The sequence below is a fragment of the Melanostigma gelatinosum genome (assembly GCF_949748355.1).
Source record: "Melanostigma gelatinosum genome assembly, chromosome: 9".
Classification (NCBI taxonomy): Eukaryota; Metazoa; Chordata; class Actinopteri; order Perciformes; family Zoarcidae; genus Melanostigma; species Melanostigma gelatinosum.
In genome coordinates, this window is record NC_136642.1 from 1402264 (window position 1) to 1422263 (window position 20000).

Here is a 20000-nt window from a genome sequence, read left to right on the forward strand (position 1 = left end):
TCTCCACATCCAGCAGTTACTTGATGAGTGTTGGTGTCAACTATGAATATAAGTCTAATATTCTCTCCTTTTAGCTCTGCTTTTGGTCTCCGCCAACTCCTGAGGAAACGCAGTTGGCAGAATTTCCTTTGGCATTGTACGTTTCTGGAAATCTCAGGATACGTTAAAGGTCAACGTTTCTGAATCAAAAACTAATTTCAAAAAAGAGATCGTGGTTGCTGTTAGAATAATAATGTAACAACGAAACAACGTAACGTAATAACGTAACGTAAAAACGTAACGTAATAACGTAATGTAGCGACGTAATGTAGCGACGTAGCGTAGCAACGTAACGTAACGACGTAACGTAACGCCGTAACGACGTAACGTAACGTAACGACGTGACGTAACGTAACGACGTAACGTAACGCCGTAACGACGTAACGTAACGACGTAATGTAACGACGTAACGTAACGACGTAACGTAACGACGTAACGTAACGACGTAACGTAACGACGTAACGTAACGCCGTAACGTAGCGACGTAACGTAACGACGTAGCGTAACGATGTCTGAACCTAACTAAGTAGTTTAGTTGTCTCAACCTAACTAAGTAGTGTAGTTGTCTCAACCTAACTAAGTAGTTTAGTTGTCTCAACCTAACTAAGTAGTTTAGTTGTCTCAACCTAACCAAGTAGTTTAGTTGTCTCAACCTAACTAAGTAGTTTAGTTGTCTCAACCTAACCAAGTAGTTTAGTTGTCTCAACCTAACCAAGTAGTTTAGTTGTCTCAACCTAACCAAGTAGTTTAGTTGTTTCAACCTAACCAAGTAGTGTAGTTGTCTCAACCTAACTAAGTAGTTTAGTTGTTTCAACCTAACCAAGTAGTGTAATTGTCTCAACCAAACGAAGTAGTTTAGTTGTCTCAACCTAACTAAGTAGTTTCCTATGAAGATAAAAGTTTCTTGATATTTGGTAACAAAATGAGAGTCGGAGAGGTCAGAATGTGCAGAGTGAGTATTTTTAGATCAGGTAGAGGAGAACAAAGTGCAGCGGTTTCAGTGAAGTCCTGCCGGCTCGGTGTCAGATTTTAGAAAGCTTTCAGTCCCGCGTGGCTTCTGTGGTTTCACCCTTCACTTCCTGCACAGAGGTTATTAAAGCCTGAAACAATAGAGGAGGTGGGACAGGAACGGAGACTTCCTGAAGCTCCGACACAGAGACTCAGTGCTGAACTAGAGCTGAAGTCAAACTATAACTCTTGAAGAAGTATTTCACCGCTGGAACGATGCTTTTTTTAAATTAACGGGCTGTCGATGCAGGATAGAGGTGAAAATCGTTGTGAAATCGGTGCTAAATGACCAGAGAAAAGGGGGCTTTCAGTAAAACAGATAGAAAACCTACAACACCCAGAATGCACTAGGCTTATTGTGGTCGAGTACTTTAATACTTCGATGCTCAGAGGTTTTGTCCACGAGTTGTTTAATGGTTTAATACATGTAATAAGAAGTTCTCACAATGGTTCTCTCAAAACTTCGCCGTCGCCAGGAGTGACGTAGAGACGCCGTATACGTCTCTGGTAGAGACCTGTCAATCAGCGTGTAGCCCCGCCCTAAAGCATCCCCTGCTTTATGGTCTGTTAGAGACCTGTCAATCAGCGTGTAGCCCCGCCCTAAAGCATCCCCTGCTTTATGGTCTATTAGACACCTGTCAATCAGCGTGTAGCCCCGCCCTAAAGCATCCCCTGCTTTATGGTCTGTGTGACTCTAAATGGACCATAATGTACTAAATGAACATCATGCTGTATTGAAGAAGACTTGAAACTAGAGATTGAGACATAAACTCATGTTTACAATGTTTACTGAGGTAATAAATCAAGAGAGAAGTAGAGTCATTTTCTATAGACTTCTATACAACCAGAGGAGTCGCCCCCTGGTGGACACTAGAGAGAATGCAGCTTTAACACGTGAAGCATCGACTTCACTCTAAAGAACTGAAAGTTGTCAAATGTAGTTTGAACAAACGGGACTTTTTCTGGAACATTTGCAGGAGTAGACGGATTCATGAGCAGAAATATCTGTAAACCATTTAATTACTAATAAACTTTCTGTCACATTTCATCTGATTCATTAATAGTGCTATAGAAATACAGTTTCTAGTTGTCATGATAATATTGTGAATCAATAAAAAGAACCAAGTCTGCATCTTCATATTGATTCTGTCTGAGTCTCAATGGAAAGTTTCAGTTACTGACGACTCACAGGCTTAATGGATTTATCTCAGTGTGACTAACAACACACACACACACACACACACACACACACACTGGGTGTCCTCCATGTTGTTATTGATTATTCCTCCTCTCACAGAACGATCAACAGCGTCTATTCACAAACACACGAGGACTCAGTTCCTCAGTGGATCTTTACTCTGAACACAGAAAAGTGACGATTTTTGGTCTATTTTTCTTCCATAACTCGTCTTCTTTCAGACTAGAGGAAAGAAAACATTTATTTTATTACTTTGTCTGTCTGTGTCTGTTTGTGTCTGTCATTACATCACGCCTCATTTGTATATTTGAACATAACATTTCAGAAAACTTAGTTTTGTTCTCAGACTCTGATGATAAATCTCCACTTAAGCAGCTCTTACATTCACCAAACTTCACTCGTTCATTCCTCTCTGTGTGCTGAAGGTTCACTCATCACTCACACACTCACTCATACATTTATTGATAACAACATTGAGAGAATTATGTTTTTAATGTCTGTTGACAGTATTTTATGATTTATGAAGTGATAAAGAGATATAAACTCTCTCTGATAAAACCTTTGACTCTAACATGTAAACAACATGAAACAAGAATTTTGAAACTGGTTTTATCAATTTTTCAGATTTATGTCCTCAAAATGTATGAAACTTAACATATATATAGATATATATAGATATATATAATTAGATTATGCCTCGTTTGCATAATGAAACGCACTGTTTCACCTCTCTCTCCCGATAGAGAGGTGAAACAGTGATGTGATATATGTTTCCTATAACATGAATCATTGTGTTTCTCCCTTTCCCCTCACAGTCATGTTTGTCTGCTGCTCCCCCGACATCTTCAGGAAGTTGATGGTTGAGTTCCGTCGGGCGGATCTTCCCCACGAGCAGTACGTCTTCTTCTACATCGACGTGTTCGGGGAAAGTCTGAACTCCAAACACGGGCAGCCGTGGGCCCGCGGAGACGAGGACGACGCCGTCGCCCGGGAGGCCTTCCAGGTACCAGACGCTCGAGTTCACCAGCTGATGATGCGCACACATCTGACTCCAAGGCTTACGTAACTTTAGATGCTTGAGGCATTTTTAAGTCACGTTTTAGCTCAATGTCACACAGTAAACAGACTTTACAGACTCAAGACAAGAGATCTCTTCTGACACTTTACCATCGTACACAATATTAATAATATTAATAATAACAACAACAATAACAATGATAGTAAAGGACAGGTTCAGGTTCGTCAGAATGTTTTTAATATATATAAATCAAATAATAATGTAGATGAAACTTCCCCAGTTAATTACTTACATTGAGACAGTTTTCTGAAATGTTGTGTTTTATTATGCAGATGAGGCATTATGTAATGGTAACTTCTGGTGAATTTAACAAACAGACAAAATAATAAAATGAACGTTTTATTTCCTCTAGTCTGAAAGAAGACGAGTTATGTAAGAAACAGACCAAAAGCATTACACATTTTATTGTTGTTTGTAGTGTTATGAACCAATAATAATGAAAATATTCTTGATAGAATTAGAGAGGCAGCTTCTTCACACACGTCTCCAGTTCTCTCACTACAAATAAAAGTGGACGACCACTTTCTCACAAGTCCTCAGCAGAAGAACAGCAGCATCAGTCCTCTGATTGGTTGCTCTGCGAGGACAGAAACAGGTTCAATGAAAGCTGACGACCTGCAGCTCCGACATGAACCCGAGGCGAGCAGCAGAGCGGGAAACGTGAATCTGTCACGTTGATGTAGCAGCTGGAGCTCACTGCTCACCAGAGAGCCTTCAACCAGGCCACAAATGATCTTCTCCTTCTAGCCGTTACACAATGAGAGTTCATTAGTGACTGCTGATGAAAATCTGCTGCTGGAAACGTCACCTCTAGTTCTGAGCGCCTGACACCTCCAGCAGCACTTCTCTGATAGCATATAAAGAGGGAGCACAGATAAGAGGTTTCCTTGGTGATTGTGGGTAGTTTCCAAAACAAGAAACCAGATCCAAATTGAATGAATGAGGTTATTGCATTGAGAATCACATGGTCTGTTTGACTCTAAATGGACCATAATGTACTAAATGAACATCATGCTGTATTGAAGAAGACTTGAAACTAGAGATTGAGACATAAACTCATGTTTACAATGTTTACTGAGGGAATAAATCAAGAGAGAAGTAGAGTCATTTTCTATAGACTTCTATACAACCAGAGGAGTCGCCCCCTGGTGGACACTAGAGAGAATGCAGCTTTAACACATTGACTTACCTTTTCCTGCTCCTTCCATCACCCAGTGTCAGTTTCATTTTGACCAAGTTACGTCAACATAGCTAAACCTTAATCATACAAGTGGCCGAGAGGAAAACACTTCATGAATCATTCATGAAAAGAAGGTATCACTTAATTGTGGAGACTTGTTGCCTCCCACAAAACCAAGATGTCTGCTCTTCTCTTCGAGCCATATTGAGATTTTTCATGAGTCCATGTCTGATGCTGCGTGTTCCTTTTGTTTGCTTGAAACTGGCATCATGTGTCTACTTTGATCACGTAAAAAATGATCTCTGTGTAACAGATGTAATTGTTTTTCTTCTACGCATTGAAACACAATGAACCATCAAATACAATGTGTCAGAAAGCACTGATTGAGTTTGATCAAAGCCGTGAGAGATGAGACGTCGTTCTCAATATCAATATCTCACGGAACTGTGTCCAGTCAGACGTGTGAGATGCTGGAAACACGCTCGTTAGAAACACGCTAGTTAGAAACGCGCCAGTTAGAAACACGCTAGTTAGAAACACGCTAGTTAGAAACGCGCCAGTTAGAAACACGCCAGTTAGAAACACGCGAGTTAGAAACACGCTAGTTAGAAACGCGCCAGTTAGAAACACGCTAGTTAGAAACACGCGAGTTAGAAACGCGCCAGTTAGAAACACGCTAGTTAGAAACACGCGAGTTAGAAACACGCTAGTTAGAAACGCGCCAGTTAGAAACACGCTAGTTAGAAACACGCGAGTTAGAAACACGCTAGTTAGAAACATGCTAGTTAGAAACACGCTAGTTAGAAACATGCAAGTTAGAAACACGCTAGTTAGAAACATGCTAGTTAGAAACACGCTAGTTAGAAACATGCTAGTTAGAAAGACGCTAGTTAGAAATATGCAAGTTAGAAACACGCTAGTTAGAAACATGCAAGTTAGAAACACGCTAGTTAGAAACATGCAAGTTAGAAACACGCTAGTTAGAAACACGCTAGTTAGAAACATGCAAGTTAGAAACACGCAAGTTAGAAACACGCTAGTTAGAAACATGCAAGTTAGAAACACGCTAGTTAGAAACGCGCGAGTTAGAAACACGCTAGTTAGAAACACGCTAGTTAGAAACATGCTAATTAGAAAAGCGCTAGTTAGAAACACGCTAGTTAGAAACACGCTAGTTAGAAACATGCTAATTAGAAAAGCGCTAGTTAGAAACACGCTAGTTAGAAACGCGCGAGTTAGAAACACGCTAGTTAGAAACACGCTAGTTAGAAACATGCTAATTAGAAAAGCGCTAGTTAGAAATGCACAGCTTCAAGTTAGAAAAGCACAAGTTAGAAACGCGCCAATTGGAAACGCGCTAATTAGAAAAGCGCTAGTTAGAAACACGCTAGTTAGAAACGTGCTTGTTAGAAATGCGCAGCTTCAAGTTAGAAAAGTGCTAGTTACAAACACGCTAGTTAGAAATGCGCCGCTTTTAGGTAGAAACCGCTATAAACGCACCACCAGTTCACTGGTCTGGTCTTGGATAAAACGACAAAACACAAACAAAAATCACTCCTCAAATTGATGTGAAAGATCCACATTCACATAAATAACAGACGAAGACTGTTTATAATTATATTATATATTGTATTTATTATAACACACTAATACACACACACACACTCTGCTTCTATTCTGTTCTCTATTCTGTTAAAGAGAGACGTTAGGCAGATGTAACATTGGATGATTTTCTCCTTCATCTCTTTGTCTTTCTCCCTCCCTTCCTTCCCTTTCTCTCTCTCCTCTCCTTTGCTCCCTTTCTCACTCCTTCTCTCTCTTTCTCTCTCACTTTCTCTCTCTCTCTCTTTCTCTCTCACTTTGTCTCTCTCTCTCTCTCTCTCTCTCTCTCTCGCTCTCTCTCTATCATCTCCTTCTTATCACATCATTTATGTGCCATAAGCAGCAGCAGAGCGTCGTTAGCATTGCTGCTAACAGAGTTAGCTGCTGCTTGGTGCAGAGGGTGAAGCCTCGCCAGTCTTCGGTAAACAAAGATGGCGTTCTATGAAGGAGGAGCTGTGATGAGGATCACTGGTCAGCAGGACAAAAGACAAGAGAAGAGCTGCTCTCACGTAACACCAGCGTGTTTACAGAGACAACATGCGTTCAGAACATACAGGGAAACAACGTGTCATCATCTCATTCCTCAGCTTTGTTAGTTCGTCGTGTAATACTGCAGGGAGGAAGAGCAAGCAGCAAAACTAACAACGGACTTTTATTGTGAAGAATTGATGGGAAATAAAATGTGATTCACTTTGAATCTCTTCGTGTTGCTTTCTGTCTCTCTGCAGTTTATTTGTCAGACATGTTGAAGACACTGCAGGTGAATAGACTGATAGGTAGCACCATGAAACTTCACCACTTCATCACTCTCACTAAGATGATTCTTTTCTGAAATGTTATGTTTAAATATGCAAATGAGGCATTGTCGAACGGTAACTTTTGGTAAAGTTATGAGAAACAACAGTAAAATAAATGTTTTGTTTCCTCGAGACGAGTTATTGAAATCCCTCTCTTCCTGTTTTCAGAGCGTGAAGATCTTGACGTACCGAGAGCCGCAGAACCACGAGTACAAAGAGTTCGTCAAGAATCTGAAGACCGACGCCAGGAACATGTTCAACTACACCATAGAGGACTCACTGGTGAGACGCGCGTGTGTGTGTGTGTGTGTGTGTGTGTGTGTGTGTGTGTGTGTGTGTGTGTGTGTGTGTGTGTGTGTGTGTGTGTGTGTGTGTGTGTGTGTGTGTGTGTGTGTGTGAGGCGTTTCTAGCGACACATTTCTACTAAAGTAAATAACATCTATTACTGAAGACTCTTTCTACGAGATGAAAGTATCAGAGACCATCTTTGAGGTAGCAAATCATAACTTATATCAGTCGTGTATTTCATACACTGTTGCTTTCGTAATCTGGAAATAAAAGGAAATATACACAAGAGTCAATTAAAGTAGGTTTGCTTGGCTTGTTAGTAACACAGGTGATTAACACAAATCCCACAGGGTTCATCCTCTGGAAACCATGAATACCATTTGATGGAAGTGTCGTCCCCGTCCTCAGGCCTCACTGCTGCTGGACAAAGACAAATATGACTCGATATAAATGGAGGAAATTGTGTTATTCAACATGATGCACCTGACAAACTGAACACTGGAAGGTGTCAACGATGAACAGATGAAAAACGACAGCATCGTGCAAATGTGTAATTAGTGTCGCTGGAGCCTTCAGTGCAGCTGGACGGCTCAGTTTAGAGAAGCTAATTTAGTCTGCTGATGTTATCCTTCTGGGTTGAACATCTCTCTCTCTCTCTCACACACACACACACATACACACACACCTACACACTCACACACCTACACACACACACACACACACACACACACACACACACACACATACACACACACCTACACACACACACACACACACACACACACACACACACACACACACACATACACACACACCTACACACTCACACACCTACACACACACACACACACACACACACACATGAAACAAAAGCAAGAAGAAAACAAAGACCACAGCACAGATCTCACACCAAAACCAGATCACTGCTGCTGGTGTTATCGTAGCTCGTATTAAAGAGACGTATCACAACATGAGATATCAATTCCTCTTCTCTCAAATACTGCGTAGCTCTCTTACAGCTAACTAGCTAGCTAGCCCTACCACATCTACCAGCATCACAACAGGAAGTTTAGTGGTAATGAGTAAAGACGCCTCTTGCTTGATTTGATTGGCGGCCAAAGTGTGACATTGACATTTTGCAGCGATCCGTTACTAGCAACGCGTCCCATCTCTACCGACGCGTCGTTGGCGCTGTACATTCCTAGTGACGTGTTTCTAGCAGAGCATCTCTTGCGACCAATTTCTTGGGACACGATGCATCGCATCCCTAGCGACATCAAGCGAAATCTAGCACATTTTTTGCAACACGTTTCTAGCAACACATTGTGATTCTAGTGAAGCTTCTCGTCTCTAGCGGCGCGTTTCTAGCGGCGCATTTCTAGCGGCGCGTTTCTAGCGGCGCGTTTCTAGCGACGCGTTTCTAGCGGCTCGTTGCTAGCGGCGCGTTTCTAGCGGCGCGTTTCTAGCGGCTCGTTTCTAGCGGCTCGTTGCTAGCGGCGCGTTTCTAGCGGCTCGTCTCTAGCGGCGCGTTTCTAGCGGCGCGTTTCTAGCGGCGAGTTTCTAGCGGCGCGTTTCTAGCGGCGCGTTTCTGCTCAAATGTATGAGAGGGCTCCAGTTTGTCCCTCATCAGCCACCATATGTGTGTGTGATTGTTATCTGGCAGCTTTGTGAAGCCAGTTTATCGGCAGCAGACAGACGGCTGAGGGGCGCGAATGTCGTTAACACACACGGAGCTCGATACCACACACACACACACACACACAAACACACCCACACACACAGACACACACATACACACACCCACACACCCAAACACACTCACATACACCCACACACACAGACACACACACACACATACACACACACACACCCACACACACAAACATACACACACACCCACATACACCCACACACACACCCACACACACAGACACACACACACACACACACACACACATATAAGAAGATGGCAGAGATCCCTGTGGAGAAACACAGGTCTCCATCGTTTGCAGCGTTGGCCTCCTCATTGATTGTCGTCAGGCAGTGGCGATGAAATAACCTGCATGACTTCTGTCATTTCCAGCCTTTCATGTCTGTTTTTCTCCATCAACCAGGCGTTCACGCTGGTCGTTTCCTCCCAGCGGTGGATTAGAAACACTGTGTTTAGCGTCATCAGCCGGTTATTGTAATGAGAGCCCGATGTCACGGGGTCAGATCTGACCTCCAGGTTCTTCAGAGGAAAGTTGATGGTTTCTGTGAACATCTGCTAACTTTGGTAGAATAATTGGTTCCGTCATTAACCCTTAACATCCATTAAAATGCTCCGGAGAAGATACACTGTCTATGTTTGTTTCCGTGGCGTCACTGATGTTAAATCACACCGAAGACACCATTTTGTAAAGTAGCTGCAGCAAAACATCAGATGGAGAAAGTAAAGAAAGATGACGTATACAGCATTTCATACTGTGCTATTTTATTTTGGAAATAGCCGGCAAGCGAGCTACAAACTACAAACTGTGAAGTCAAAGCTTCACGTGTTAAAGCTGCATTCTCTCTAGTGTCCACCAGGGGGCGACTCCTCTGGTTGTATAGAAGTCTATAGAAAATGACTCTACTTCTCTCTTGATTTATTCCCTCAGTAAACATTGTAAACATGAGTTTATGTCTCAATCTCTAGTTTCAAGTCTTCTTCAATACAGCATGATGTTCATTGAGTACATTATGGTCCATTTAGAGCAGGGGTGTCAAACATACGGCCCGCGGGCCGGACCCGGCCCACCACGTCATTTTATGTGGCCCACGAATCCGCCAGCAAAAAAAAAATAATAATATTTTTTTTTTTTTTTTTTTTTTTTACAAAAATTTAAAGTTAGATGTGAAAATAAAAATATCCCCATGGTCGAAATTATGAGATAGAAAGTCGAAGTGATGAGATGGCATGTTGTCTGTGTGCCGACATTAAAACTATCACAACAGGTGGACAGGAGATGCAACAGCCCATAAAGAGGATTTCCAACAAGTTTCTCAACATGCGTACTTCTCTGTACTGAAACGTCATCAGTCTCAGCCCAAGTACTGTTCCAATTCAAAGTTCACATCGAGCCAAGCACGGCCCTAATGCCCGGATGTGGCTCGCTCTGCCCATTTTACCCGGGATGCATCGGAGGTGACTTGTCTGTACTTGGGACAGCCAAATATCCCAGAATGCATTTTGCACCAGCAACAGGAAACAATGGCGGAGGAGAAATCACACAACTGGAAGTACGTGTTGTGGAAGTCACAGATATCCCGGGAAACTAAACTAACTATGTTAGGAGTACCGTAGTTACATTTACACCGTCTTACATTTACAACCGGCCCTTTGAGGGCGACCGTGATGCTGATGTGGCCCCAGAGTGAAAATGAGTTTGACACCCCTGATTTAGAGTCACACAGACCATAAAGCAGGGGATGCTTTAGGGCGGGGCTACACGCTGATTGACAGGTCTCTACGTCACTCCTCCTCAGTCCAAATATGGTCACTTCCTGTTCACTGGTTGCAAAAAACTACTACCTGTCAGAAGACTGTGCTCTTTTCAAAGACTCCAGACTCCAAAGACAGTAATTCTACGTCTCAGATCACATGTTGGTCCACCGCTGCCTCCATCTGTTCGTTCCTGTTGTTTGGTGTTTTGGTTCAGATTCACCAAAGTCTCCCAATGAAACAAACTACTCATCAGAACACTGATTCTGTGGAGTCTGGTGTGTTTGTCGAGATCAAAGACAACTGACGACTTAAAGAGGTGAAACATTCTTAATAAAGCGTTCACTTAAACTGATGATGAGTCTAAAACACGTCCACAGCAGAACATTAGTTTGCTCCATCTACTGTATAACACGCTGACTGTGTAGAAGTACCTCATTAAACTACACTTCTGAACACCACCTGGAGAGACTTGTACGTGAATAGAACTGGTCAGGATCAAAGCTTGCGTTCCTCTCAAACAGTCAGATCCCAAATCACTACAGGTAACAGAGAGCATTGTGGGTAATCATGCATTGATTTTCCTCTGAAGACGATGGAGGCAATTTGTTTTTTCCAGTGGAGCCGTTTCAAAAGCGATTCAAATGCAATCAGTCTGTTTGTGATCACAGAAGTGAGATGTGCTGAATTCATGACGATGTTCTCGTTATCGGACTTTACAATGAAAACGATTTGTTTTCTCTCCGACGTATCAAAAGTTAAAGACAGAAAGTAGTCAGCCATGAAACAGAGACATGAACACTGAAGTGGGAGAAAGAGTGACTGAGAGAGAGAACTATCAGAATGAAACAGAACGGCGTTTGTTCCTCTTCGTGCGTCCAGATGAACATCATCGCCGGAGGATTCTACGACGGTTTGATGCTCTACACTCACGCTCTGAACGAGACCGTGTCCGCCGGCCGGCCTCCGGGTAAAGTGGTCACCAAGAGGATGTGGAATCGAACCTTCCACGGTCAGTGCATCGTTTCTACACATTGTCTTTGATTTCTATTGTCTTCTGTGTCGTTTTGACCACAGAAGGAGGGATTTCATTCTGTGTGTTCGGTTCTGTTGATTCATAGAACTAATAAACCTCTCATCGGCACCAAAAGCATGAAAACATTCACATCATTTAAAATATAAGAAAAAGTGTGAATCAGCAGAAACTTGAGATTGAGTTGATTTAAAGTCTCACTGTGCTGTGAGGGAGTCTAACGTAACAAGGTTGATAAAACGTTATCATCCACTGCAGACAAAGAGACGCCAAGAAACACACAAGCAGGAATGACTCAATGCAGCTGTTTCACGCTTCACGGCCTCGGGTCTGAACTTCAGACGTCTGAGGAGCTTCAGGGTTAAATCCTGAAATGTGCTGACTGAGATAAATGGGGACCTTCAACCTGCTTCTGTTGGTTGTTGTCGTGTTGTGTTTCCCTCTTCTTCAGAGAGCTTCTCTCAGAGCTCGTATCTGTAACGCTGCACACTCAGCCGAGGCCAGTTTCTATGCAACCTCTGAAGAATGTACAGAATGTTCTGCTCTGATACGAGAGCACGGCAGGAAAACAAACGTTCGACTCAGAGAAGGTCTGAGGGAACTCATTTCATGGCGGTGCAACAACCAGAACCAGCAGCGCTCCGACTTCACGTGTTAAAGCTGCATTCTCTCTAGTGTCCACCAGGGGGCGACTCCTCTGGTTGTATAGAAGTCTATAGAAAATGACTCTACTTCTCTCTTGATTTATTACCTCAGTAAACATTGTAAACATGAGTTTATGTCTCAATCTCTAGTTTCAAGTCTTCTTCAATACAGCATGATGTTCATTTAGTACATTATGGTCCATTTAGAGTCACACAGACCATAAAGCAGGGGATGCTTTAGGGCGGGGCTACACGCTGACCCTTTGCTAAGCCCCGCCCCCCTTGGTTACTGTCGCACCCGGGACGTCAATATGTTGTTTTCAACAAAGAAAACAACCAGAAAGGACTAAGTGAAATAAAAGTTCATTTAATCGAACCTTTCGGGAGATTTTACCGCTCGAAGGACGAAATAAACGCGGAGTTAAAGATCAGAAGTCATCAGGACTCTGACTTCAGTCGGAGTCAGACGCTGGCTGGGTCTGTTTTGCTTTAAATACTTTATCTTTCTACAACCCGTCGAGATATTTCTGCAGTTTTTTGTAAATCTTCCATCACAATCAGCCCACATCATACAAATTCCTTGTATGTGCAGCGTACATTAGCAACAAACGGTTCGTGATCTGCGTCGCTTCTCGTGCAGACGTCTTGTTTCCTCACAGTAAAGATTCACGTTTTACCTCCAAAAGAACCTGTTTATCTTGACTAGCGCTGACCTCTGACCTCCACCCAAAAGGGGAAATACTGACGCTGCAGACAGCAAAGAGGAGATGGACGAAGAAGCGTCGTCCATCACCGCTTCATTCGTCAAACGCCAACCAGATGATGTCAGCGGTTTCAGACGAGAAAAATAAATAATGAGAACGCCTTCGCCTGAGTCCTGCTCTGCTCTTTCACAATAAGAGCCAGAAATAAGGCCAGAGCGATGGAGTGACACCTCCTCACCTCCTCACCACTCATTCAACACAACACCACGAAGAGAAACGGGGAAAGGACGGAAAACAGGGCGACGCTCGGCCTCCTCGTCTCAGAGATGAGTTCAGCTCTCGCTCTCTCACGGGGAAACTTGGTCCTGATGCTGCGTTCAGGAGTCTGTTGATGAGTCTGTTGATGAGATGCAGGCGGGAGCCACGTTCATCCGCTCATGCTGGCAGAGGCTGGATTCAGATGTTCTGGATGTTTCTCAACTGATTCGGTTCAAACTGTTGTTGTTGGGGATGAAGAGGTTTCTGTTGATCCAGTTGATGAAAGACACGAAACTCCACCAACTTCCTCTGTTGCAAAGACTCCAAAACACACACACACACACACACAGACACAGACACACACACATACACACACACACACACACAGACACAGACACAGACACACACAGACACACACACACACACACAGACACACAGACACACAGACACACAGACACACAGACACACACACACACAGACACACACACACAGACACACACACACACAGACACACACACACACACACACACACACACAGACACACACACACACACACACACACACACAGACACACACACACACACACACACAGACACACACACACACACACAGACACACACACACACAGACACACACACACACACACACACACACACACACACACACACAGACACAGACACACACAGACACACACAGACACACACACACACACAGACACACACACACACACACAGACACACACACACACACAGACACACACACACACACAGACACACACACACACACACACACACACACACAGACACACACACACACAGACACACACACACACACACACACACACACACACACACAGACACACACACACACACACACACACACACACACAGACACACACACACACAGACACACACACACACACACACACACACAGACACACACACAGACACACACAGACACACACACACACAGACACAGACACACACACACACAGACACACACAGACACACACAGACACACACAGACACACACAGACACACACACACACACACAGACACACACACACACAGACACACACACACACACAGACACAGACACACACAGACACACACACACACACACACACACACACACACACACACAGACACACACACACACACACACACACACACACACAGACACACACACACACACAGACACACACACACACAGACACACACACACACACAGACACACACACACACACACAGACACACACACACACACACACACACACAGGTTCAGGTCAGACCCGTCACCTGATCTGAACCGGTTTCTTTCTGCCGTTTGCTTGGCTGAGCCTGAGAGTGGAGGTGGTGGTGTTTTATTTTGAAGGGTCAGAAGGTCGGGGAGGGGGGGTGGGAGTTCATTGGTTGATGGAGATCAACAGCTGTTGGAGCTGAGTAAGTCGGTGCCATTTTAAACACTGCAGAAGAAGAAGAGGAGACAACAGTTTGTCCCACACCTCAATAAGAACATGAAATAATGCTGCAGAGTCGTGTGATAGCTTCCTGTACGAGTAACACTTTAATATAACTGCAGGTTATGAAGCATAGTATGAGGAAACACTTTGTCCGCAGTGAACTAACGACTAACGACCTCAATGAAAGCATTATTAATATAAGTTTTAAAGCATCTATTTACACAGTCCCGGTCTAAACCAGCATGTGTATAAATGCATGTACATCTAAATGATTTATCTCATGAGAAATAAATCAGCTTTAACATCTGGCTTCACACGGAGAACCAACAGCGCACACACCAAACCACCTGTCGAACCCCTTCATACAAAGACCACGAGTCCAATCAGCAGCAGGTGGGCAGAGAGATGAGACTCGGCCCAACGCGCTGATGTAGTTTCTGTGTTTGTGGGTCACAAATGTGAACTTCAGAGCAAAGTAGAAAGCTGGTACCGTCTGCACTCTGTACGATATCTACTCGTGGTCCTGGGGGACGTCACCGAGCTGGAGAAGAAGAAGAGACGGAGACGGGACGGGACAGAGACAGGGACGGGACGGGACGGGTTCTTTCAGCCGGATGTTTAAGAGGACGAGGCGTGAAGAGCTGGAGGAGGCTGGTTCTTCAGCTCTTCCTTCTTCTGTTGGTTTCATGTATAATCGCTGAACACACATCTTGTGTTTCTGTCTCTGTCGTGGAGTGAATTATTCACAAACTGTTTCATTGCACTTTGTTGCGTTTTGCTTTTATCGACACCAACTTCTCCACCTCAGCCCAAAACATTTTCGTTTTTCCCGATTAGCAGCGTTTTCCACTTTTTTGTGTTTCTTTGTGGCATCGTGTCCCCTCACCGTCTGAAGCTTCAGTCCTCGTGGAAACACGGAGGTCACATGTGTGTTTATTTGTCCTGCTCTCCACCTCTTTGCTGCTCCTCCACAAGCGTCTCTGCTGTGTGACCTCCGGGGCTAAAGAACCACCGTCAACACAAACTGTGGAGAGGTGGACGTCTCGATGAGTTGCTTCATGCAGTGGATCAGTCAGAAGGCCCGTCCCTGTGGTCCACGTCTTAAAACGCAACGTCAAGAGTTCATCCAGATAAGCTGTTGTGTATTCAGAGGACAGAATGAGCACGCTTTACTTTACAAGATCCATCATTTCACAATCATTTCCAAGAGGTTTCCTGGAAAAAACTCACCGCCAAGTCGAGAGAAATGTTTTTTTAATTGTCAAAGTTCCAGTTTATTCATTACAAATGATTGATAGTCCTCTGGTGAACATGCAGCCGAACGTGCAAAAATGTGAAACTATTCTACGGTAAGTTTTCAATCGTAGATAATGAATCACAGTTTATTCAAATTTAAATGGACATTTTCTTTCCTGCACATTCCACTGACAACGAGCATGAGATGAAAGGAGCAGCGTTGTCTCGAGGAGCGCTCTGGGTCACTGTAGTTCTAATGAGTCGGCCCCTAACACTCACGCCACGTTCACACCAAACACAAAGCCAACCGACAACTGAATCCATCGAAATAGTTTCACATTCATCTTCTCTCAATCAAATAGTCACTCTTGTGAGGTGCACAATTCAGTTGCATGAAGGTAAATAAGATTCTTTGTTTGGGTCGGAAGTTAAATCATGTAGTGTGAAATGTTTCCTTCACTTCGTCATCAACATTCAGTGTTGAAGACGAATCTTCTTCACTTCCTGTTAGGCCCGTTACGCCCGTTACGCCCGTTACGCCCGTTAGGCCCGTTAGGCCCGTTACGCCCGTTGGACCCGTTAGACTCGTCCCATAAATAGCCCTGAAATGTAATCGTGTGAAAGCAGAGCCTCCTGGTTTCTCCTCCTTATCTCCGCCGGCCTGTGGACGTCCGTCACTCGCGTGGCCTTCACTCAGCCTCTGTTAGCATCGCTGCAGCTGTGAGGGCTGATAACACGGCTGGAACACAGCAGTTTGTGAAATAGTCAGGAAATGTAAATCTATCTATCTGTGTCATTTATCTGTAAACTATTTGTGTCAGTCAGTTAGACAGACAGACAGACAGACAGAAGAGTTTTTACAAACCTTTATTTTAAAAAACACATGAAAGAACAAAACATTGTCCTCATGAGAATAAATAGAACAAATGAACAAACAGTGAGTCTTAAACTTTACTTCATTGCATCCTTATAGCACCATGTTTCAATAAAATCATCCATGTTGTTCATACCTTTAAAAAAGTAAAATGAACCCAAACTCTGACTTCGACCAATGACATGACGACAGGAAGTGCTTCCTCTTTTGTTCGGCCTCTCCAACGACGAGGTTGAGCAGCTGCCACTTTGAGGTGTTGAATCAGCATTTCAACAACTTTAATCAATCAGCTTTATTGCCCATGTGTGCTTACGCATACATGGAATTTGTCTCCGGTTTCCACTCCGCTCTCAATGTACAAACACAAATTTACAATAAACAAGAAAAATATATGTATAAAGAATCAAAAAGGGCAGCAAAAAAAGTAGAACGGATGTATATATCCAAGAGAAAAAGTGTCTATATATTTATATACATGTGAACATCAACCTACGGACTATGGCATGAGTTGTAAGTGGTGGTAATAGTGCAGTATAACCTATTTATTGTTCATGAGAGTGACGGCCAGTGGAAAGAAGCTGTTCCTGGTTTTGGCCAGAGCCCGTTTCCTGACTCTGGATGTGTACAAGTCCAGGATGGAGGTCAGGCTGGAACCAATGATCCTCTCTGCAGACGTAACAATCCGTTGCAGTCTGTTCTGTCCTGTTTGGTGGCCGATCCAAACCACACAGTGATGGAGGAGCAGAGAACAGACTGGATGATGATGGAGTAGAACATAATCAGCAGCTCCTGACGCAGGTTGAACTTCCTGAGCTGGAGCAGGAAGTTCAACCTCTGCTGGGCCTTTTTCCTGATGGTGTTGATGTTGGGAGCCCACTTCAGGTCCCGGGAGATTGTGGATCCCAGAAACCTGAAGGTCTCCACAGCAGACACAGTGCTGTTGTGTATGGTGAGGGGGGGCAGTGTTGGGGGGCTCCTCCTGAAGTCCACTGTCATCTCCACAGTGTTGAGCTTGTTCAGCTCCAGGTTGTTCTGACCACACAGAGGACCAGCTGTTCAACCTCCCGTCTGTACGCAGACTCATCACCGTCCCTGATCAGGCCGATGACCGTTGTGTCCTCTGAGAACTTCAGGAGTTTAACAGACGGGTCCTCTGAGGTGCAGTCGTTGGTGTAGAGGGAGAAGAACAGTGGGGAGAGACCACAGCCCTGGGTGGTCCAGTGCTGATGGTCCGGATAACCCGGAGCTGAAGTCCACAAACAGAACCCTTCATATGTCCCTGGGGAGTCGAGGTGTTGCAGCATGTAGTGCAGACCCATGTTGACTGAATCATCCACCGACCTGTTTGCACGGGAGGCAAACTGCAGGGGGTCCAGCAGGGGTCCTGTGATGTTCTTCAGGTGGGTCAACACCAGTTTTTCAAAGGACTTCACGACCACAGACGTCAGGGCGACGGGCCTGACGTCATTAATCCTGTGATGGAGGATTTCTTGGGGACCGGGATGATGGTGGAGCGTTTGAAGCAGGAAGGACTTCACACAGCTCCAGTGATCGGTTGAAGGTCTCTGTGAAGATGGGGGCCAGCTGGTCAGCACAGACTTCATGTTTCACAGACAAAATCAAAGCGAAGCGATATAACAGAGAGCCCAACAAAAGCAAGACAAACTACAAATTTAAACTGATGAATCAGGACAACAGATGAAACAATAAACCAATCGATACGATAAGAACAAGCTTCATAGTAGTGAATCTTGAGAATCTCTAATCTGAGTTAAACCTCCAGGATCACCGACAGCTTCCTCTCACACAGTTTCAGTCGCTCCGAGAGTCGAGCGCCTTTCTTCAGAAAGGACTCTGTGGTTCACAAAGATAGGAACGACCTGGAGGGGAAGCAGACAGACATTATGTAATGTGCTTTATGTCTCCTCCTGGCTGCCGTAGATTATCCTGTGTGTGTGTGTGTGTGTGTGTGTGTGTGTGTGTGTGTGTGTGTGTGTGTGTGTGTGTGTGTGTGTGTGTGTGTGTGTGTGTGTGTGTGCGCGCGCGCGTGCGTGCGTGCGTGCGTGCGTGCGTGCGTGCGTGCGTGCGTGCGTGCGAGTGTGCGTGCGTGCGTGCGTGCGTGTGTGCGTGCGTGCGTGCGTGCGTGCGCGTGTGTGTGTGTGTGTGTGAGTGTGCGTGTGTGTGTGTGCGTGCGTGTGTGTGTGCGTGTGAGTGTGTGTGTGTGCGCACCGAGTGTGTGCTGATGGCGTGCGTCGGAGGAGCTCGGACGATGTAATGAGATTTGTCAGCCTTTTTTTTCTAATGTTTGATTTATAAGCCGATTATTAGAAACACCAGGATGAGGTGATCCTGGTTGCTAGGCAACATGTTTTCCAGGACCAAAACAGATCTGCCACGGGTCTGTTTGGCTTTTAAAGTAAAGAGCGTGAAACAGACGCAGCAGGGAGCAACGGGTTCCACCGATGTTGTGAAAAAGAAACCAGCGTCCAGAAAGCTTTCTAGGACGCGGTTAATGTTTGAATAGAAACATTAAAGGTTTTATGTGCAACTTGTTTCACCAACAGGTGGTGCAGCAGAGGAAGCTTTTAATGAGCGCGCTGTGTTGATGTTTGTACCTCGTGTTCTAGTAAGAGTCTGTAAACTCATGTAAACTGTTGGTTTAGTTGACTAAACCTAACTGTTGGTGTTGTTGTCTAAACCTAACTGTTGGTCTTGTTGACTAAACCTAACTGTTGGTGTTGTTGTCTAAACCTAACTGTTGGTGTTGTTGTCTAAACCTAACTGTTGGTTTAGTTGACTAAACCTAACTGTTGGTTTAGTTGACTAAACCTAACTGTTGGTTTAGTTGACTAAACCTAACTGTTGGTTTAGTTGACTAAACCTAACTGTTGGTTTAGTTGTCTAAACCTAACTGTTGGTTTAGTTGACTAAACCTAACTGTTGGTTTAGTTGACTAAACCTAACTGTTGGTCTTGTTGACTAAACCTAACTGTTGGTTTAGTTGTCTAAACCTAACTGTTGGTGTTGTTGTCTAAACCTAACTGTTGGTTTAGTTGACTAAACCTAACTGTTGGTTTAGTTGACTAAACCTAACTGTTGGTTTAGTTGACTAAACCTAACTGTTGGTTTAGTTGAC

At 44.2% G+C, this 20000-nt stretch overlaps 1 protein-coding gene across 1 annotated transcript in view; it reads left to right on the plus strand.

Moving 5' to 3' along the window:
• LOC306782604 (atrial natriuretic peptide receptor 1-like) overlaps positions 1 to 20000 on the plus strand; it is a 50666-nt gene that overhangs the window by 9445 nt on the left and 21221 nt on the right. The window contains exons 3-5 of the mRNA XM_079276040.1: positions 3061 to 3248; positions 7071 to 7184; positions 11536 to 11665. Coding sequence (XP_079132166.1) covers positions 3061 to 3248; positions 7071 to 7184; positions 11536 to 11665 — 432 coding nt within the window. The remainder of the gene's footprint in view (positions 1 to 3060; positions 3249 to 7070; positions 7185 to 11535; positions 11666 to 20000) is intronic.